Source organism: Anomalospiza imberbis, chromosome 27 (genome assembly GCF_031753505.1).
Source record: "Anomalospiza imberbis isolate Cuckoo-Finch-1a 21T00152 chromosome 27, ASM3175350v1, whole genome shotgun sequence".
Classification (NCBI taxonomy): Eukaryota; Metazoa; Chordata; class Aves; order Passeriformes; family Viduidae; genus Anomalospiza; species Anomalospiza imberbis.
This window is the reverse complement of record NC_089707.1, coordinates 2,835,314-2,857,748: the sequence shown is the minus strand read 5'-3', so window position 1 is coordinate 2,857,748 and position 22,435 is coordinate 2,835,314. Positions and strand designations below refer to the sequence as shown.

Genomic DNA, 22,435 nt, shown 5'->3' with positions numbered 1-22,435 from the left:
TTTGTCATTGTAATACGCTTTCTCCATTGATGAATGAAAAAAATATCTTCAGGCAACTCATAAAAAACCTCCTTCTCTAAAGATGGAAAATCCCCAGTGACCCTACAAATGAAAGTAACAGGAGTTTTCTTCCTCTTGGAAAAAAAAGCCATTTTAGGGTAAGGCTAAGGTCATATTGCTCCGAAGGTGTCTGCACAAAGACAAATTATAACTTGGCTATGACAAAGCAACAGATCATTTGCACCAATCTCGATCATGTCGGTTCCTCAACACAAAATTATGCCAAAGCACAGCCAGCAGCTGCTTCTAAGGGAAATTATGGACTGCTAGGTAAAATTACTGGGCTGTAAGACTGGTGGAGTTTTGGACTACCCTGATCTATCAGAAGCTAAATAAAGTGATCCTGACAAGCATCTCTCTGCTGTCTTACAGAAGCTGTGCTGCTATCACAGAATTTAGCTCCTTTTTCAGACACTATGTGTCTGACATGTTTTTCAGACATTATGTGCAGTAGCACATGACACCAGATGAAAAGAATTCTTCACCAGTTGCCCTACAAGCTCCTGTGGCAGTTTTGCAGTGGCAGAGCATTCAGACTTTGGCAGCTGTGATCTACTAATGTTCTCTCACGGTGGCACATGGGCCATGGTTACATGGGTTGGTAACTGACAGCTATTAAGTAAAACATAGTATTCACTATTTCTGGGAGTGCAAAGGGATACCTGTAAGGCATTTTGACACTTCATCTTTGAAACAAAGTTACAGTTTAACACTGCTGAAGAAATCTGTTTGACAGGGACTGCTGAAACAGAGCAAGTAACTGTAAACTGGCGTTTATTTATGGAAAATGGAATGCTTCATTAACAAACATTTTTAAATGGGATATGAACAACACCTTACAAAACAAATGAGTTCACATTGGATTGAGTGACATAATATGGCAGCAGCTTAAAAAAAAAAATTACACTTACAGTGGCCCATAAGTTACAATTAACGGTAACCCTGGGTAACAGATTTGTTTCACTTGCCACCTTGCATTAAAAACCAAACACAATCAGTAGCGACGGTTGAAACGAGGATCGTTCGGTCTGTTTGCCCTTTCCTGGCCAGCAAATCCTTCTCCTTGCATTCCTCCTCCGTGCATGATCTGACTCTGATTGCCACCCTGCATGAAACTGCCACGCCTGGAAAGGGATTCAGACATTTTAGCATTCTCTCATGCTGGTACACCCAGGTTGCTAGAATGGGTGTTCTTTTTGTTTTCACTCTTCCATAAAATATACTACATAAAAACCACGGGGATATTTAGTTATTCTTTGACATTGACATAGCAAACTAGTTAACTGATACTCCCATAAAATGTTTCATTGGCCAATTTAAATAGAAGAAATGTCCCTTAACAGGAAAAGAAACACTTTGCTCCTTTTAAAGTTCTTACCCTGACATGCCTCCACGATGCATCACATGGCCAGGTCTGCCTCTACCGCCGCCTAAAAAAGTTCAAATGGTCCCTTTATATCCACAGCAAGAGTTCTACTTCAAGGATAATGTCTGCATTTTCTTTTTCACACAGCACAGCTAAGGAGCTGTGCAAGAACCATACCTTGCCATCTCTCATGATCCCGTCCTATCATCCCTCCATCCACGCTGCTCTGCCAGGAACGGTCTTGGTGCCCTTCAAACTTCCGACTGTGATCTCCCCAGTCACGTCCATCCCTGTAAAGACAGGAGATTCCCATCTTCTCACACGAGGCAGAGCACATGGAATAGTTTTCATGTTTGAATCTAAGTCACAAACCTACTCAAATGTCTTACCAAGGCTCATGTGAATCTTATACTATTTATATTGCTATCTGTTAAGTAAAATCTCAGAATTTTTCTGCTCAAACCAACTAAGATGATGAATGAAGAAGATATTGAGGGAGTACGACTATCCTGAAGATAGCAAGCTTTGATAGGAATGTTAGTTAAAATTAATGGAAAGCATTATGACTTTAAGATGTGAAGTTATTGAAAAGATCAGGTGCATCAAATCATCTGCAGTCCATCCAACACACCTTTGGTGAAAGCTGGAAAAGAAAGAACATCTTCCAAAAACTCTGACATCTGGAAACCCTCCTTAGGTGCAGAAGAGGTGTTTTCAGTACTAACCGTGACTGTGGGGGGATCCCTCTGCTCTCACTCATCCTCCTGTCGGAGCCGTAGCTTCCCCAGCTCTCCCGTGAGTCCCGCGAGTGCCGGTCGGGGCCTCCGTGGCGCTCGTCTGGGTAATGCTGGAAGGCACAGAGCTCTTACACGCCTGCTCACTGCTTACACCTGTAATTGCTCCATCTCACAATCATCTGGGAGGGAAGGGACCTCCTGACATCTGCTCAGGGTCACCCAGGTGCAGGCTTTCCCAGCGGGTTTTGAGGATCTTCCCAGCTAGAGACTTCACTGGCTCTCCATGCAACCTGTTCCAGTGTTCCCAGTTAAAGGGGATTTGAATCCTCTTCAGATGGAACTGTGTTCCAGTTTGTGCTCATTGACTCTTGTGTTTTCAGCGGGCACCACTGAGTGGCATGTTGTTACATCTAATCCACATCCTCCCTCCCATGAGTTATTAATGCACATTGGTAAGATCAGCCCAGGACTTTGCATTTGCTGCTCTTGACCTTCAGGATATTCCCATCAGCCCAACTCTCCAGACTATCCAGGTCCCTCAAAACCTCACAGTAAAGGCCACTGAAGATACTATGACTCCATAAAGTTCATCTGTCACTGTTTGAATGAGCCCTGAAGGTCTTTCCCCCAGCCCTCAACCACAAACATCTCCACAGGTCAGCTGTTATGACCATGTAACCTCACAGAGTGAATTTGTACCTTTGCCAATTCTATGCAATCTTTTGGAATACTGTATTTTGACACAGCTCACTTGCTTTGATTTCTACCAGAATAACTATACCTAACTTTTATAATAAACAAGTCTTTCAATTTAATTTCATCTTATTGAAGTAAACAAGGCAATCTGATTATTCCAGTATTTTTTGGTAGACAGATTGTAATTCTCAACTACTGAAATGTAATCTGACACACACACTACAGAAAACCAGGTTGTAAGATGTAAAGATATTTCTGTAGCTCTATAAAGCAACTCACTTGTCCATCCCGATCTCCCATAATTGTTCTGGATCCATCTCTCCTAGAAACAGACAATTAGAATCAGGCTGTGATAGTAAAACACACAGCAGTCTATAAAAATCCATTTATTTAACAACAGAGATGAAAAATCCTGCTCCCACATCATGCCATATTATCCACAAAAGACATAAACTGCTGGAACATATGGAAAATGTGCCACATTTTGGATTACTGGGAAACACAGTTAGACCTAACTTATAAACCAAAACACTCTTGTTAAAATTCTAGGTGCGTACAATATGATTTAGAAATTTTTCACAATCTTATGAATATGTGAAACAGCACTGCAAAAACATTCTGACCAAGCCTGCCAGAAGCTTTAACTCATGGCACAGTACAGATCTTTTCATGGTTTTTGGGGAGAAATTCCACAGCCACTAAAAGTAGCACTTGAAAAATAAAATGCAAACTAAGCACACAGTATAGGAGCAAAATGTGACATGAAGTACATATTTTTGTCTTTTGTTCTCAGGCAGGAGTAGAGGTAAGACACCAACCTGTCTATTGAATGCTCCTGGTAACGCCCACGATCCCTGTGATCGAAGTCATGGAAGCGATCCTGGCGACTGAAGTCTGAGTGGTACCTGTCATTCATGGCCATTCGTTTTGCCTCTGGCCAGTACGGATCATCCCTCCTGAAAGAAAGAACAGACTCATTTCAGCCCAGATAATAAATGCTTTTTGATATTGTTCCTCCTTCCAAACTAAAAGAAGGAAAATTAAGTTCAAAAGGACGTTGAAAAACTTGGGCTATTAAACACGACCTTCTCAATGCAACCAACAACTGCTGAGAGCACATGTTTGGCTTTTCCCAGTCCAGGCAGATGAGACAAAACCTGGCAGTGACACTTCCCACTGGCATCATCAGGATTTGGTGGCTTTACCTGCCATCTATGTCATAGGGTCTCCTCATGGCAGAGCGCCGCTCCTGCTCGTAGCGCAGCTGCTCGTGCTGGCGCCGCAGCTCCTCCCTCTCGCGCTGGATCCGGTCCTGCTCCCTCCTCCTCTCGTGCTCGATGTGCATCCGTTCCCTTTCCAGCCTCTCCCTCTCCATGCGTTCCCGTTCCAAGCGCTGCCTTTCGATTTCCAGCCTCTCCCGAGCGATCTCCAGCCTCTCCCTCTCCTCCCGCTCGCGGATGGTCTGGAGGTGCTGCTGCCGCTCCCGGCGCTCGCGGGTGCTGTTTGAGCAGAGACAGAAGTTACACGTGTAATGCTTCAACAAAGAAAGGAAGTTAAAAGTGTTAAAAATTAAAACCACAGTGGCTGCAAACTTGCATCATCCCCTTGAAATTAGCACGTGTGGAGGGAAGACACTCAGTGTACACAAATTTATTTAGAGACTGATCAAATGACTCCCACAAAACCCATCCCCGGGGGCAAATACTTCTGTATGGTCAGGAGAATCTGAATCCAAATGCCCACAAATACTTCTGTATGGTCAGGAGAATCTGAATCCAAATGCCCACAAATGCTTCTATAGGATCAGGAGAATCTGAATCCAAATGCCCACAAATACTTCAATAAGATCAGGAGAATCTGAATGCAAATGCCCACAAATACTTCTATAGGATCAGGAGAATCTGAATCCAAATGCCCACAAATACTTCTATATGGTCAGGAGAATTTGAATGCAAATGCCCACAAATACTTCTATAGGATCAGGAGAATCTGAATCCAAATGCCCACAAATACTTCTATATGGTCAGGAGAATTTGAATCCAAATGCCCACAAATACTTCTATAGGATCAGGAGAATCTGAATGCAAATGCCCACAAATACTTCTATAGGATCAGGAGAATCTGAATCCAAATGCCCACAAATACTTCTATAGGATCAGGAGAATCTGAATGCAAATGCCCACAAATACTTCTATAGGATCAGGAGAATCTGAATCCAAATGCCCACAAATACTTCTATAGGATCAGGAGAATTTGAATCCAAATGCCCACAAATACTTCTACAGGATCAGGAGAATCTGAATCCAAATGCCCACAAATACTTCTATATGGTCAGGAGAATCTGAATCCAAATGCCCACAAATACTTCTACAGGATCAGGAGAATCTGAATGCAAATGTCCACAGTTCATTTCTTACACTGAAATAAAGTATCTGTGAAGAATATTTTATTTCTGTGAAGAAAGGTAGGATGGTATGGTGATTAATTAGTCCACTAAAGCTCGGGAATTTAACTATGAGGGAGAAACTTTTTCCTCCTCAATAAAAACAACAAAAACACTTTCCTCCTGTTCAATCTGACTACTTTTAGGTGAGGAATAGAAGTTTTGTAATGTGTGGAGAACATGGAATTCAGGTCACAGTACTAGCAAGGAATTTGATGGATGACAATTATCAGCTTTAAACATTATGAAACCTATTAAACATATGAAAACAAAGAAAAAAACCCATAAAAATGATTAAATACCTAAATTAAGTTCAATAGATACCCATAAAAATATAACAAAATTACAAGTGGGGTAAAGAAACTGAAGGCCTTTTTCTCTCTCTGTTTTGTTTTATTAGAAATGAAAATTGTATCTATTTTAGGGAAAAAAACCCCAAACAATGTCAGTGCTCTCTTACCGGCGCTGCTCTGCCTCCCTCATTTTTCTCTGTGCTTTGATTTTGTCAAAGGGGACAATCCCTTGTCTCTCTCTGCTCTCTGATTTGCGGTCCTGGCTCTTAACGCTCTGTATTTAAAAGAGAAACTTTAATTTATTAAAGGACAACCATCACAAGCAATACTCTGAGCTCGGTTTCCATTTGCACAGTTCACATCTCAAAGCTTGGTCCCTGTTTTTTTCCAAAAGCTGTTCTTTTTTACCATTACAGACACCATGTATTAGTACAGTAACACCTTGCCCCATTTGTTTGGCAGGATTTGAGTGTTCTATCAGCCAAATGAGAGGTACTTTACTAATTAAAACCATGTTATAGAAACTCTAATTGGACAAACTGGCAAGACAAATGTGGGTTATACAGAGCCTGGCAGGATTCAGGATGTTTCCCATACAGAAGCCATCACTTACTCTGTCCTTTGATGTAGTGGATGTTTTCACACTAATAACAGGTTCTCCTTTGGATTTATCCATGACTACTGTTCTCTCTGTTCCTTTACTTCCTAAATAAATCAGAAGTGGAAAGAAACAATCAAATTACATGACCTACACCATGCTCTCCAAAATGTTGAAATGGGCATTTAACCCTCTCTTCAAAATCAATTATTTCACTTCACCTAATCCAGCTACTTCTCTTAAGGATTGCACAATGTTAAACATCTCCCCTTCCCCTTACTCATTCTGGATTTCCAACTAAGAATCTGAAACAATCCTAGAATCTTTGGAAAGAACTACCTACAATTAAATATTCCTACATCATCAGATCTGTATTAAAAAACCAACAACCAAATTACCTGATTTAATAGTTTTAGGCTGATCTGATGAACCAGACTTCTGGTCATCTTTATCTTTTTTTTCCTTTTCATCTTTATCTTCTGTCTTTTTAGGATCATCTTTTTGGTCAGATTTCTCATCCCTTTTAGCACCACCAGGTCTGTGGATAGATATTGATACAGATTAGACTAATACAGACTAAGAGAAAAAAAAAATCAAGGGAAATGGCAGCAACAAAGTAGAACTCTGACGTGATAACAATCATAACAAGATTTCCAAACATTTCCTTCCACAACTTCCTGCACCATAAAACAAATATTCAGATCATCCTGTGCAGTAGTCAACAAACTTGGCCAGGATTCAAGATCTCACCTGGAAGCATGAAGACAAATTCACACCACCACGTGCTTAATGCCCACAGAGTTTCTTAGACAACATGACAATGAGCCATTTTTGTCAGGCAACTGGGTGAAATAATAGCAAAAAATTCTCAGCAAGTAGAACTTAACAGAAGTTATGCCTCAAGAAGATAATTCAAGAGGGCAAAGTTCTCAGTGTTTAATTCACTCTCTTAGTGCCTCTTTCAGCAATGCTAGAGAGGAAGAGCACAATGCTCAAGAGGAACATGACCTGGGAACAGATCTTGGACAACTCTGTTTTAACTGTTTGAGACCTGGAGGAAGCCCTATTCCAATGAGACACAAGGTAATGAAGAAACAGTGACACAGATCAAAATTCTCACATGGTCTTTCCTATAGATTTAAGACATGAAAGCCCCACAATCATTACTCAACCTCAAATATGGCTAAATTAAAAAATGTTCTTGAAAATGCAACTTTCCAATGCCTACTTTAAGGCACACAATAGAAACATTTTCATTTAGGCACTGCACATCAACTAAAGTCTATCTTGTAGTAAAAGATGAAAAAATCCATGTGTTCCTCTTTTTGAATGTTTGCCACAGAAATTCTTACTGCAACTTTATTTTTCCCTGACATCAATACAGACTGAAGCACAGCAGAACACCTTTGGTAGGAGAATTTTTAACACAGTACCTCTCACTGACTGTTTCTCTCTTTGCTTCACTCTCTTTTTTTTCACTTGTCTTCTTCCCAGCGGGTTCATTTTTTGCCTGAAATTTATTTTGCACATCATCAGCTGAGAATGTGGCCTCGATCATTTGCACAATCTGGTGGGAACTCAGCATCTCTGAGGCCCAGTACTCACTTTTTCCACAGAAATGATCTTGCCATGCAGCTCTGTCTTGTGCAGGTGGGTGATGCACTTGGTGGCCTCCTCGGCTGTGGACATGGTGACAAAGCCGTAGCAGCGAGCGCCGGGACTGCGAGCGTTGGTCACCACCTTGGCCCCCACCACCTTCCCAAAAAAAACCTGGAATTACTCTCCCTGTGACAAGTTCCCAAGGTTAAACAGCACCAACTACGAGCTCCACTTCTGCTGGTTTTAATTCCTGGCCACTACCAGGCAGGAAAGTTCAGGTTTTGAGAGATTAAAAAATCCAGAAGGAGCATTGCTTGGAGCCAACCATGCTTCTGTTACCAGTGGAATGCTACAAAAGCTGAACCAAGAGCTGGGAGCTAAAGATTTAATTCTTTTCCAGAGAAAGACAACACCCAGGTGACAACAAATTTTTTTTAAAAGGCATCTAACTTTACTTTAACAACATCACTTTCCTTTAGTATGAAATAGTAAAAATCAACACAAATTTTTAAGCAAATTTCCACATTAATGCTCAGCTGCTAAGTGCCACCTTCCTTCAAAAAAATGTTTTTATGTTACTGCTGAGGCAGATCAACAATGTTATCTGCAATCTTTCAGAAACATGAACTTTCCCCAAAAACTAGAACTTGAAAAAGTCACGAAAATGGTGTTTATATATGCTCAGTTATTCAGTACAGCTCACTTTGAATTACAGAAATCCATCCTATTTCAGGAGAGATGTTTTAAAGTACAGCTGCATAAAGAACCTACTTCTGAGCATTTACTTTATTGCACAAGTACATCTACTTCCAGGAAGCTCTGCCTCTGCTAACACCCTGAAGAAAATAACAACATTTTATTTAAATGACTCAGTGGTACCGTGGCATCTATCTAGAGCCAAATGCTAGGCTGGCTGTTGTTCAGCTTTTAATTACATTTAAAGTTTTGTGGCACATCTCCATGACCAACATGTCAGGTTACCAGAGGAATTCTAAGCAAATCAATGTTAAGTATTGCATTACAAGGAGCATTAAAAAGGTTTTTCAAGTCCCATGAATTTCAAACTCCAAGCTGTGCTACAATAAATCAATTTTTGTACCTATTTGTAAAGTCATATTTAAGTTCCAGAGTATTTTCATTAGTAAAACATCCAATGGTTGATTGTCAGCACATACAATTTGCTTTTACTATAGTCTGCTGGTAATTATCTGTAAAAAGGGTTCAGAGGTCTGACAAAAATCCTTACTGATGGCTCTGACATCAGCCTTTTATTGAAGTCTTTCCATTTTCCAGCTGACAGGGAGATTTGACATTTTGTCTGTCCTTAACAGGAACTGCAAAAGCAAACAACACCTCCCCATATCCCAAACTACACAAAACAAGTGTTTTTCAAAGAACTGCCAACTCTTGATAAATTGAAATTTAAGTTACTAAGGCAATTCCTAAGATATTCCCCAGTAATTCCGTCTCAATATTTACTGTATTTTTTACTTAGTCCTAAGGAAATCTTTAATAAGCATTAAATTCACAGTTGACTGTGAATTTTAAGAAGGTGAAAATACCATACTGCAGGACAGAAGTGTGTGTATACAGTTACTATTTCAAATAAAGGACTACAAATAGAATTTTATATTTATTTTTATATATTCTGAGCAACAGAATTAAAAAAAAACCCCAGCCATTCAGTGTGTACTTCAGTGATTTTTTTCCTTGATATCCCACAGTATTTCTCATCATTGGATTCGTTTCATGGGTATTTTCAGTGAGGAGAGTTTAAAAAGTCTTATTAACACAGTTTCAAACAAACCGAACACCAAAATAAACCAACAAAAATAACCCCTTACCTTCCCATATTTGCTGAACAGATTCTTCAGATCTGTAGCTCTGGTGGTGGAAGCCAATCCACTCACCCAAAAGTTTCTACCAGAACTGCTAGCACTGCGACCTAGTTGGGAAAACAAACAGACAAAACCAAAACATACCCCAAATCCTAATTATTGGGATTAATTACTTGAATTGTTATGTGAATTGAAACAGAGCGGGATCAAAAATTGCTAGTTTTTTAAAATCACAGAGCAAGTGAAATGCATTGTGTGACATTCTCCTCCCATTTTTTGCTTTGCCGAAGGTAAGGAGCAGTACAAGTCCAAAAATTTGAGTGGAACTATGAGTTTTGATATAGAAGTATTTTTATCATTCTTCAAGAAAGCAACTCGAATAGGGCAGCTCTGAATTAACTGAGGCCTTTCAAAACATGCCAGGATGGATCCCAGTAACTTACAGAATACAGAAGAGTTGTGGGAACTGTGTCTGCACCCCACACGTGCTCGTATCTTGCCTTTTCATCTTAACTCCAAGGGAATGCTGATGGGATGCAGAATTCCTCTCAAGGAGAGCCATTCACCAGCAAGAAACCAAGGAAATTTCTCTGTTTCTGCCCACACAGATCCACAGTTGGGACTGAGAGCCTGACCTCAGCTGCAGGAGTTAGGAAAGACCTGGCCTAGGAAATTAAATTAGACCTGGCCTGCTTGAGCCATGCAAGAATTACAGAACACCTGGCCAGTTCTGCATCTCAGCTACAAAGGTGATTTAATAAATGCTAATGAGCTTGCCAAGTCTGAACACCCACCACCAAGTGATTAAAGAGTGAACTGAAGCCCAAGGTTCAGTGTTTGCATGAAGCACTTACACAAGGATTCTGTTTCCAGTCTCCTTTGAAATGTCTGTACTGTCCTTCCGTCTGTCTGGGCAGCTCCAAGGCTTCAGTGAATGGGTTTCACTCCAGCTCCCTGCTTCCATACTTCTCTTTTAGGGTTTTTTGGTGATATATGGAATTTTGCAGAACCTCTTTCATTGAGGCAACTAATTTTTCCCAGAACCTTTCCAAAATGCTATTTTATCTGAGTGCCTTTCCATCGTCTACATCCTGATAATTTCAGTCACTGAAATAAGTAACTGAGAACACTCTTAATATTAAATTTATATTAACATTAAATTTATACTTATGCTTATTAATTAAATTAGTATTTACAGGTTTCCTAGGGAAGGATGCAGTGATTTGTATCAATCTCTTACAAAAACACCCAAAAAGAGGTGGTTTTTTTTTCGTATACAGATGAGTACACATGTGCCATCATTTATCTCAGAAGTGCATGGACAAAGGTATGTCATGCACACAAACACGTGGGAGATGCATTGTCCTGGTGTTTTAAAAAGCTGAGCCAAAGGTTTTGATGCTTTTACTCCACACATGTCTACAATTTAAAAAATACTGTCTGCAGTTACTCTGGCACCAGAATCCTGGAGAAAGAAGAAAGTGCTTGTTTTTCTCTTTTCTGCTATTTTATCAATGAGTTTTTTTAAGATTTTTAAAACTATGTTAATGTCCTTTTTGATTAAGGACTGGTCAGTTTTAATGTCAGGTTCTGCCCTCCCACAAGACTTTAAAAAGTGCTCCTGCAATGGATGTGCACTTTTAAGACAAAGAAATACTGGGACTTGAAAATATTTCATTTTGAACCAAGAACAACGCAGGTGTTAGGAGCCAACCATCAACACTGGAGAAATCTTTCAGATGTGCATCCACTGACAGCCAAACCCACCAGGGTGAGCTCATAAATTTATTTCTCTGCACTCCTGTTGACACATTTTTCTGAATTATTGCATGGAATATGGGAAATTCTTCATCCTCAATAAAACCCTTTCATACAAGAGGGCAAATAGCAATGCATGAGTCAGAACTGACTTGTATATACTATTTTAGGTTCCTTCTGGCTCAGTCACTTTGCTCTGCATGCAGAGAATGTTACACAGTCAAGCAGCTCCCTCTCACCACTGCTCTTCACTAAGCCAGAACATGAATAAAACAAATGTTATAGAATACAGCACATCATTGGAGAGAGGGATGCAGGAGCAAGGTGATTTCAGACACCCACGTTCCTAAAGGCTGCTCTGAAAGCAAACTCAAGGAAGAGTTTTTTCAGTCCACAAAAATAATACACTCAAGTCCTTAGGTAAAGGACAGCATGGACAGAAAACTCCTTCAAATATTCTGACTTAAGAGAACTAGAGATTACAGACTGGAAGCAAGAGGAAAATTGACCCTAACAAGGAAGGTCCAGCAGCTTGTGCAAACAGGTATAACCCAGGATCTTGGAAAAAGCAGCTGACAGGGAGGTGAGTCTGGATTGTAAAAACCAGATAAAACCAATCCAATTCCTCCTGTCCAGTTGGCAGTCAGACCTCATAATGAGTTTCTTGATTTTTATAGGAATTGCTGGAACTTCCACACTTGAAAGTGCAGAAGTACCTGGCAGCAGCATGTAAGAGAACAGAGAGGTGGGGTGAGCTGCAAAGACTCAGCTGCATGGTGTATTAAAAGGAAGAAGTATGAAGGCATCTGACAGTGATCAAAGTAGTTTTTTCTTGTTTATGATGTATATTTGTACCACAGATAGGATCAGTGTGGACAAAGATTTAATAAAATCAATATAATTTCAAGACAACATTAATATTTTGGATTTTAAATATGTGAATACAGGACCCCAAATTACTTCAGCAAAACAGAAGATGGGAAGGAGAATTCCAAGTGTATAGTAAAGCAAACACAATTGCAGAAGGTTCCTAACAGCTGTTAGTGGAAATCTCCAGTGCCAAAAACCCCATAACTGTCACGTATTAACATCAACCTTTAAAAATCAAGATAGAAAGAAAACAGTGCAATGCACACGTCCTGAAAAAATGCATAAAAGGAAAATACTTATTTTGACATTACCAAGAAAATGCAGAAAGAGGTGAATTTATGCTATTTAAGAACTGCATAGATTACAATCAATTTCTACTGAAATAACCCATCCAAGACAAACAACTATCCAAGCAATCATTGAAGTTCTACATCTGAAAACAAACATACCTTTCTCATCTTTTGAGATTATCTTTGTATCTCTGTCCTCCTCAACAGGGCTAAAGACAAAACACCACATTATTCAAGTCAGAAAGAAAAGTGACTAAATATAAACTATGAAAAAAGCTAAAATTAAATACCTACCAGAAAATATGTTGCAAACGAAAACACACCTTTGTATACTGGATTTAAGAAATCTGACAAGAAATAACGAAGTCAGATTCTTAAACAGACTTACATTAAGAAGATGATTACAAATAAGAGTAATTTGGGAAAACAACCTTTGAAGGTTGATGAAGGAAAGAAATCAAACCCACTGCGTTTAAAAAAAATAAAAATATCTGCACATGGAGAAATAAAAGAGACCTTTAGGAATAGGCTACAATTTCATCAGTCTCGGAGGCCAATTGAAGGAAACAGCTTATTCGCATCACTTAAGGACCCATGATAAAAGATAGCATCTGGTCTAGAACGGAGAAAAAACAAACCTCTTTTTCTGATCACCGCCCTCACTGGCTGAGGACTCTTTAGTGGCAGGGGAAGATTCCTCAGAATTAGCTTTGTCTTCTGCTCTCTTGCCATCTTCTTTGCTATCTCTGGCTTCGGCACCTGCGCCTTTCTCCGCTGGCTCCCCACTAGAGGCTTCCAGGCCTTGGGAGCGTTTGCTACTCTGATCGCTTAGGGTCTCTACCACTACACCTTCAGAGTCCGGGGCCTCTTCCTCGGGGCTCTGTTCACTTGTCTCCCCTTTTGCTACCACTAAACGCTTTGCTTCCTTCCTTGCCAAAGCTTGGGCCGATTTGCTGTCCAAAGCTAAAGCATCTTCCTCCAGCTGAGCGGCAGCGAGAGCGTCCTCTTCCTCAGCCAGCCTCTTGCCTGGCCCCGCGTTACTGGCTTCCTGCGCACGCGGCCGCTCCGCTTCGGGAGGTTCTTCGTTAAGTAGCTCAGATTTACAAGTTTCCCCCAAAATGTCGAGTATTTTCTCATTTTCTACGGATTTAACAGGAATAGAATGGCACAAGATTTAATCACCAGGGAAATACAGCAATCACAAATGTGGAACTGGCATGGCTGCCACACTAACACCAAGAGAACTGCTAAGCTACACAGAGATTGGAAAACCCTAGTGTACACAGTGTTACAGCTACCACGCTAACTGCTCTCTCACACCCTGCCAAATCAGCCCTAGCACCTCAACAGCCAAGAAAAATGCCCCCACAGATTTAACAAAAAACTTCGGGCTCAGCCTTCATATTCTTCAGCAAATCGTTCAGCTGTTTCTTCTCTAGTTAGCTTCCAGAGTCCGAGATGCTTAACTGAACGTATCAAGGCACTGAGAGTTCAATTTTTAAATTTCTGTGAAATTCTTTTAGCAGAGACAGTCCAACATGAGAACTGGGCATCTTCTGATGGTGCATGAGTGTGTTTGCAGTCCAGAAAGGGAAAAGTATCTGTATGAAATTTCCATGAAGAAACTCTCTTCTTTCTTCTGTATCCAGTAACTAATCTTTACATTTTAATGCCCTACAATATCTTTTTACTGCTTTCACTGCTCTCTACTTAGTAACAGAGTTAAGGTGTGTGCAATATCACAAGATCTGTTTACAAGTAGAATATTTAGCTTTTAAAACTGTGATTAAACTTCTCTAAATCCACTTATGTAGTTTAACAGGTTTTTAAACCATTTCATTTCACTGGAAGTATTTCAAGCATCACTTCACAGATCTGGGGATATGATTGGGTTTCCAATCTCTATGACCCTGCATGATCTGGATTGTCCATTATAAAAATAATGTAAATTATGTTTTTTGCCTGGTTTTTTTAATAGTTAATGGTTTAAAAAGTATTAGTTGAAAAGACAGGAATATGTTTTTCTTTAACAGTACCTGGCTCCAAGTGTAGCTTCTCCATTTTCTGTTTAGGGAAAAAAAGACCACAGAATGAGCATTTTATAAAATGTATTTTCTAACATAGACTAATAACAACTCCCTGCTCAATCCCAAAACTGAAAACTAAATAAATTCATCTACTACATTTAGCTCTTTTTTTCACCATCCACTGGAAATGGGTATTTTATATAAATACCTTTTTTGGCACATTAAAGCCAAATCAAAATATCAGCCATAACTGCATTCTCCCAAACAACTCTGAATTATAAAGAGACCAGTGAAGTACCTTTGTGTACCACCACACCAACTACAGAGTAAAAAACAAACCCAGCTACTACTTCACAGAGTTGTGTGAGAGAAGAAATCAGCAGTACGAGACCCTTTTAATGTGCTATAGAGTGAAGGAAATTTTGAGAGCTGACTGAAAGTAGGGAAAAACCACAGGGCACCCTCAATTCACACACTCTGCTGAGCAAGGGCTTGGATTCTGTTACAATTTCGTGTTATGGTCACATTTTCTTTTTTGCAGTATGAGAACTCAGTAAATATTAATACTACAACATACAGCTACAAAATACAGCTACGTTTTCAGTTTACCTTCATTTCAATTAAATCAGAAGAGGAGGCTTCTAAATTGTTTTCAATTTCATCATAATCTTCCTAAAAGAGTAAGAAAGGAATTAAAGTATTTCTTACCAAAAGTAGCTTAAGGAGAATACACTTGTACTTAATTTTCCCTTTCAAGAAAAACAGAAGTATTTTAAAGTTTTTGACAGATCTCAATTGCTACTTCAGAGTGCAGCCCTGAAATGAGGAGCAACATGTAAACATACCTGATATTTAAATATCTTTCTCCAATTACTTTTCATTTTAATTTCAACAGGACATTGGCTATTTCAAACTTATTCTTAGAGTCTTATCTCACATTTCTGTGGTTACTGAACATGTTTTTCCACCTTCCCACTTTTTAACTTAAGTTTCTAAATGAAAAAAGCAAGTTAGAAATGAAGCTGACTTAGGTTTACACTCTCCCAAACTGAAAACATACCCCAAAAATATTTTTTCCTTAAAGAGCTGAGGGTAAGATGCAACCAAAACTCATCCATTACGTGAGGTTAATTTACAGAACACCACAAAATTGCCTTTCAGGGGAAGGGGATGCTGTTGCCACAACTCTGTGTTCAGTCCCATGAAAGGAGAGATTCTCTCCAAGCCTTTGTGCTTGTTTGGTCTGTTGGGGTGCAGACAACACTGCCAGGCTCTCTTGAAATCCCTGCAAGAGAGGGGACTCAGTGGTAAACTGCAGCTGGTAAGCCACAGAGCAGCTGTCAGCCAAAGGAAAAGAAAGAAGATTTCTTGCTGTTGAACCAGCAGAATGCACAGCTCTGTGCCAAGGGTCACTCAGATGTCACCCACCTCCAAGGCATGACCACCCCCACTGAACAGGATGCAAAACCAGAGTCACACAAGCTCCACCTAGATGTAAAAATAGTATAAAGTAAGTTAAAAGTGGGGAGAAGTTCGGAAAGGCTCCACTGCAACAGTCTGAACCTGTCTTTTCCCCTTTTGGGATGTCTGGTGGGTAAGAATTGTACTGGAAGTGTGATGAATGATGAACTCCAGCCACCTTCTGTTAGGAACTCAAGCTGGTTAATGTGGTGGGGTTTTTTTGCAGACAGATACCACCAGCAATCCTGGAACCTTAACCAGCCATAATTTTCTATTCTATTAATGCTGTTATTCCATAAAGGGTTTAGTGTGAGTCCTGCAAGGGCACCACCAGTGCCTGCAGTGAGTAACACTCTGCTGGGAGACCTGGGACGGGGGTCTCCGATTGTGTGACCCTCCCCAGGGCACTGGAACCACTCTCTCATCCAGGGGACTGCCCAGGGAAGGGTCCCCAGAACAGGATGCTGACACTTTGTGGGCCCAAGGGTCTTGGCTTTCCTGTGGCACTGACAGACCAATCAAACACAAAGGCTTTGAGAAAATCTCCCTTTTCAGGTGACAGAAGGTAAATGATAAAAAGTTGAAGCAGATATGCAGATGCCAAAGAAAAAATATGCTCTGTTCAATGAGTGAACAACCTAAAATAATTTAAGAAAACAAACCCACAAGGATCCAAGAAGGATTAATATTTGGGGAGTGAATGTGACACATAGATAACCCTGTGCTCTCTGCAAATGACAACGTAAGCTGCTCTCAAAACCAAGTCAAAAGCCTGACAATGTCAGAACAAGGCAACACAGGAAGTTCTTCTTTTATCAATCTCTATGAGAAAACAGAGCAACACAGCTTCCTTAAACCAGAGCATTATTTCTGCAGAAAACATGCTGAAATTACCCAAGTTGAAAATTTATTTTTCGCTCTCTCTCTGTATATATAAATACCTGGATGGCTGGGTGTATGCATACACACACTTTAACACATATAACATACAAACAGGAAGAGGGAATACAGAAATTAATACAGCATTTTCAATTCCAGGCTCCTTTCACAGCAAGCAAAGATGATACTGCAGGGTGAGGAAGATGGTGCCTCGTCAGTTACTGAGAACACTTCAAGCCTCAAGAATATTTACCGTTTATCAGAGCAGGACATGAGAGTTGTGAATGGGGAATAGAAACCAGATCACATTCATGTCCTATATTCTACTGAACTGAAATACCTTCTTCATGTGCCCATATCTCTATCAAATATCTTCTGAAAAATTACAAAGACCTGTATGCACTCACCTCATTCTCTGTTAGCTGATCAGGAAGCTCTTTCATTTCTGCTTCGACATTATCTTTATTATCAGACAGAGAATCAAGGATATTGTCGGGACTGTAATCTTCTCCACAGTCTACAGCACTGCTGTTATCTATTTCAGCTTCATCTAATACACTAATATCCATCATGTCAATATCCTGCAAAGTATCCAGATTTGCTTCAATATCCTCCTACAGAGAGAAAAAGGGTAAATGTGTATTTATTGCAGGTTATACGATGCACATTCTTAGTAACTGCAATCATGATTTCACTTACCTGCCCATCTCTAGAGTTTTCTTCTAGACCATTGTCTTCCACACCTTCTTCTTCTGGCTTTCTTCCTAAAAACAGTATCACTGCAGTGAGATGTAGCACTACACTTTGTAGTATTTAAGTACATTTTGTAATATGTTTAAGCTTTGGTGAATTATCTGTTACAACAAGTAATCCTGAAGAGGCTGATTCTGAACTCTGGGTCTGTATGGATGTAACCGAGGTCACCTTGCCACTCCATAAAAGCAAACAGCAGGAGCATGAACTACCAGCAGCACAGTGGTTTTTTGAATGCTACAGTATTTTTCTAAAGCTACAGTCTCATTCCACAACACTTCAATACCTAAAAAGGCACAACAGCCTCTGAGTAATCCATTTAAAAGCAACACCTTAAGATTGTTACGAAAACACCTCCCTTAATTAAACGGATTTAAGAATTAGAGTTCACTTTCAAGATCTTGCACATACAAATCACATTTATGCACATCTGTCACTCCCAACCTCGTACTGCTATTCAAAGATAACAGCTCTTTTTCTATTTTTAGCTACCCTGTCTTAAAAGAAGCAGCTTAATAATGTTTCTCATCAGAAAGTACTTTTAAGAACTAGTTATCAGCAAGTCAAGTAAGTCACATGTAAAATACCTTGTACAACATTTACTATTTTGAAGCAACATACAGGAAAATATAATTATAGTTTACACATAACTGAAATAGAATTATAGAGGCTTTCCATGGAGCTTATGCTACAGCTGCTTGCTCTGTACCTGACACAATTCTACACATGGTCACAAATACAGAAACATCTGCAATTTCCACTTTCATCTTCAAGTTTCAAGACATACTAATAGAATACAGTCAGGTTTAGAGTTGTTATTGCTCATTAATGCAACAGAGCTTTACCATTTTCCACAAGGTAAAAAGCAACTTCTTTAAATTAAACTAACTCAACAGGAGAAAACAAGTTTGTATGGAGTTCTAGCACCATGCAAACAGTGGAACTGCACGTGTCCAGACACTGTACCTTTGCTAGTTCTTTTTGGCATTCTCTTTGTGGTCAGCTCTGAGGCCATGGGAATTTCATCAGGATCTCCTCCTTCCTCCTCAATGGCCTGTTGGAGACAGCAGGATGATATCCACTGTATTATTTGCTGGTGTGCATTTGTACTGGCTTTGGACGGGGCAGTTAATTCTCTTCACAGCAGCTGACAGGGGGCTGTGGTTGGAGTTTGTGCTGAGAAAAGTGCTGATAACACAGTTATGTGGTGCTTGGCTGTCTGCTAGAGTTTAACCACAACTGCATTTTTAAGGATTTTTCAGAGAGAAACATTGGTGTCTCTCCCTAGCTCAGGTCATACAGCCCGGCAGCTGTACCACCTGTCAGAAATACTGACTAAGAGGGTGCAACACATCCCCACAGGCAAACCAAGCTACAGCTGGGGAGCAAAGCTCCCTGCTCCGCAGATAAACACATTAACAGTATGAAACCGGGAGAGACTCTTACAGGAGCTCAGGTGCATGAGTTTTTTCTCACTGTGCAGGCCTGTTAGAAGCCATGAAAGGGCCAAGGCTGACTGTGCTGTTCTGGCCTCATGGAAGTCTGTGACAATACATTCCAGAGAGGTCGGAGAGATGCAGTCGGGTCAAGTGTGGTGGTGCCAAGCATTAGGGCAGAAACTAATGCACAGAACGTTCCACCTCAATAGGAGGATAAAATTCTTTACAGTGCAAGTAAGCATGCACTGGAATAGACTGCCCAGGGAGGGTGTCGAGTCTCTCTCACTGGACGTATTCAGGAACTGTCTGGGCAAAATCCTGTACCACGGGTTCTAGGACAAAACCCTGCTGGAGCAGGTGACCCACTGCGATCCCTTCCAAGCTTACCCGTTCAGCGAACGGCACGGAGAAGCACGAGAACAGGTACGGGGAAGAGGCACGTGTGTGCACGTCGGGGGAACGGGAGAGTAAATCGCGGAAGGACGCGCGGGCGCCGGGGTCGGGCAGCGACGGGAGGGCCGAGTCCATCTCACATTGCATCCAGTGCAACCCGAGCCGCGCTCGGAGCAGCCACGGGGAACGGGCGCAGACAGCGCAGAGCGGTGCCGTGAAACAGCGCAAAGGCAACGGCTCTGCAGCGGCGGGAGCAGAGGGGGCCCGCCGGTGCCCTACAACACCCCGCGGGTGCCCGGCAGCAGCAGCGCAGCCCCGCTCCCCTCAGGGCCGCCCCGCTCCCCTCAGGGAGCCCGGCCCCGAGCGCGCAGGCGCCGAGAGCGCCACAGACAAAGGACCCGGATGGCCGCACGCCGCTGCCCCCCCGCTTCCCCCGCCGCGCTTCGCCTCACCTTCCTCAGCCGCTCCATGAGGACGCTCTTGTTGCCGCCGCTGTCCAGGTTACGCCGCTTGAGCTCAGCCCGCAGGTCGATGACTCGCAGCTCGCTCAGCCGCCGGGTTTCAGGCTCCGAACCAAAAGCCGCGGCCCCACCAAGGGATGTGAAATCCCCCAGTCCGGCCGCTGATTGACTCTCCGCCATCAAGGCCCCTTCGATATTTGGCCTCGAGCCCGACCGCGCAGGAGAACACGGCACGACCCAGCAGCGGACCTGGCGATCACGGCACAAAATGGTGGGGAGCGAGACGCGCCGAGGGGAGGGGGAACAAAGCGCGCCGTGCGCATGCGCCAGGGACCGAGCGGGCGGGGCCAGGCGCGCGAACCGCCCCGCGCAGGCGCAAAGGCGTCGCCCGCGTCCAAGGACGGCTCGCGAGCTCTTGCGCATGCGCGTGAGGGGGACCGGGGGCCGGCCGCCCGGGTGACGTCACCGCCGCTCCGGAGTTGGCGGCGCCGCGGCGCGCGCGGCCTGTCCGGGCCCCCGGCGCGCATGCGCGCTGCGCCTCCCTCCCTTTCCCGCCCCCTCGCTCTCCCCTGCGCCCCGGGTCTCCTCCATTTTGTGCTGCGGCGGCGGCTGCGGCTCCCCCGCCTCGCTCCCGCCTCACGCTCACCCGCCTTGCCCCGTGCGAGCGAGCCCAAACCACGGCCCATGGCGGAGGGTCACTCACCGGCCGGGCTGGCGGAGTCTGCGTCCCTGGCTGGGCCTGGCGTGCCCGGTTCGGAGTCGGAAAGCCGGCGGCGGCCGCTGAGCGAGCTGCGCGTGATAGACCTGCGGGCCGAGCTCAGGCAGCGCAACTTGGACAGCGGCGGCAACAAGAGCGTCCTCATGGAGCGGCTGAGGAAGGTGAGGGCGGGCGGGCGCGCTGGGGCTGCCTCAGGGGAGCGTGCGGCGGCCGCGACCCCGGCCCGGCGGGCGCCGCTGGGGAAAATGGCGCCAAAGAGGCTCTGCTGCGCCGGGGCCCGCCGGGATCCGTGCGAGCGTTCGGTGCCCGGCGGGGCCGGGCCGGCCCGGGCTCGCCCTGTGCCCGCTGCTGTCACGGAGTATCACCGAGTCCCGCTCCGGTGCCAGCTCTCCGTGTCTGCCGCGGCGCTCGGCCCCGGTGTTTGCAGCTTCGTGCCCGCAGAGTTCTGCTGTTCTCTCAGTCGCTGGGTTTACGGCTCTGCGCTGTCTGGCGGGATTTTTGCTGCCTACTGATGTTTTTTCTGGCAATTCAGCTGCTAGCCCGTTCGCTCTATCCTCATCACAACGTTTCGTTAACGTTGTGAATTAACGGTGTTAATTCGTGTTAACACCGTGAGGAATTCCTTCTCTGATCTGCTTGCTGTGTCCCGGAGCCGAGGATTTTTACTCTGTCACAGCAACGCGTGTCTGTGCACAGTCCCAAATGCTATAATTGGCTTTTTTTTGCCGATAGGCTTCCTGAAACCTTACACCAGCACGTTACTGCCTTCTGCCTCCTTGTTGCTTTGCTCTGGTGGTTTGTCGTTTGTGTATCCAAGTTGCTGATTCATGGTTTGGAATTTTTCAGCCTCTGGTATCGAGCTCTTAAACTCAACAAAAATGTACAGATGAATTTTTTTAATGTCTGTTTTTATATCTGTCTTTCTCTTTTGCCCCTATTAGGCTATTGAGGAGGAAGGAGGGAATCCTGATGAAATTCCAGTGGTTTCAGAAAATATCATGAAGAAAACTCCAAAAAGGAGCAGCAAAGGTACAGGGCAGTTACAGAGACTTTCCACCTTATTATCTTTGAGTTTTCAAGCAAGTGTACTCATGAGATGGATCCTTCATAATATTTTTTTGTGTTGCTGGTATTCTACCCCACATTTGTTCTCAAGTTTCTAGGGATGGATGAGAAAACATTAAACTCAGCAGTCATTGAATCAGAGAAATTAATGTGATTTAATAAGGCAGGAAATGTCGAAGGATCTGTTGGTTTTTTCTCAGAATTCCCTGAAATTTATATTAAGAATGACCAAGTAACACTGAAGTAGTGTCAGTGTTTTTAATACTTTTTTTAATGTAGAAATGTTGAGTTTCTATTAAATGCAAATAAGCTCTCTAGTGCTATGCTTCATAGCTAATAGCAGTTGCAATTTTCTTCTCAGAAGACAAGTTTTTAATCCATTTCTGAAGTCGGATATGTTTTCAAGACCTTATGCTTGGTTTTTGTAGTGGTGAGACAGTCTTTCATAATCCTTACTTTCAGAAAATTATTTCCTGGTTTTCTAAAATTAGTTAGCACAATTTGATCTTACTTTGTAAGCAAATAGTGTTTGAAACTTTGCATTGGAGCTGAGCAAAAGAACTCATTTAGCTAGAGTATTTCCATTACTAGATTTGGTTTGCACAGAACGTAAATTTTGTGTAAACTGTAAATGTAAACTGTTTTGCCAGCTAATTTGTTTGATTTTTCTCATTACATCTGATTTGGACTG

General features: G+C 42.5%; 2 protein-coding genes across 7 annotated transcripts in view; one reads left to right on the top strand and one right to left on the bottom strand.

Annotated features, from left to right (window-relative positions):
• Positions 1 to 817: 817 nt before the first annotated feature.
• LOC137463202 (scaffold attachment factor B1-like) lies at positions 818 to 20,615 on the bottom strand. 3 transcript variants are annotated; one of them, XM_068174284.1, is made up of 21 exons: positions 19,953 to 20,615; positions 18,635 to 18,722; positions 17,615 to 17,679; positions 17,323 to 17,529; positions 15,185 to 15,247; positions 14,585 to 14,612; positions 13,187 to 13,688; positions 12,708 to 12,757; positions 9,637 to 9,737; positions 7,799 to 7,948; positions 7,627 to 7,703; positions 6,592 to 6,731; positions 6,209 to 6,300; positions 5,763 to 5,869; positions 4,065 to 4,358; positions 3,678 to 3,815; positions 3,139 to 3,181; positions 2,152 to 2,273; positions 1,604 to 1,716; positions 1,439 to 1,490; positions 818 to 1,184 (listed from the first exon to the last, which is right to left on the bottom strand). In XM_068174284.1, exons 1-21 carry the CDS (start codon positions 20,382 to 20,384, stop codon positions 1,055 to 1,057), a joined length of 2,994 nt encoding a protein of 997 aa, XP_068030385.1. In that variant the 5' UTR covers positions 20,385 to 20,615; the 3' UTR covers positions 818 to 1,054. The 3 variants fall into 3 exon arrangements, with proteins under 3 accessions (XP_068030385.1, XP_068030387.1, XP_068030386.1); XM_068174286.1 differs by lacking the exon at positions 19,953 to 20,615 and adding an exon at positions 19,495 to 19,688; XM_068174285.1 differs by lacking the exon at positions 15,185 to 15,247.
• The window catches only part of LOC137463203 (scaffold attachment factor B1-like), a 16,100-nt gene continuing 14,277 nt past the window's right edge, over positions 20,613 to 22,435 (top strand). For 3 of the 4 annotated variants that reach the window (XR_010993858.1, XR_010993857.1, XM_068174287.1), the window contains exons 1-2: positions 20,613 to 20,840; positions 21,621 to 21,708. Coding sequence is in view for 2 of the 4 variants with exons in the window: in XM_068174287.1 (XP_068030388.1) it covers positions 20,646 to 20,840; positions 21,621 to 21,708 (283 nt within the window). In the remaining 2 variants the exon portion in view is untranslated. The remainder of the gene's footprint in view (positions 20,841 to 21,620; positions 21,709 to 22,435) is intronic. The other variant, XM_068174288.1, reaches the window with a different exon arrangement.

Coding starts and splice junctions, on each gene's coding strand:
- LOC137463202 (XM_068174284.1), bottom strand. CDS start 20,384: ATGCGCAAGAGCTCGCGAGCCGTCCTTGGACGCGGGCGACGCCTTTGC. Junction 7,704..7,798: donor AGATCATTTCTGTGGAAAAA/GTGAGTACTGGG, acceptor AATAAATTTCAG/GCAAAAAATGAACCCGCTGG. Junction 2,274..3,138: donor TGGGAGATCGGGATGGACAA/GTGAGTTGCTTT, acceptor TGTGCCTTCCAG/CATTACCCAGACGAGCGCCA.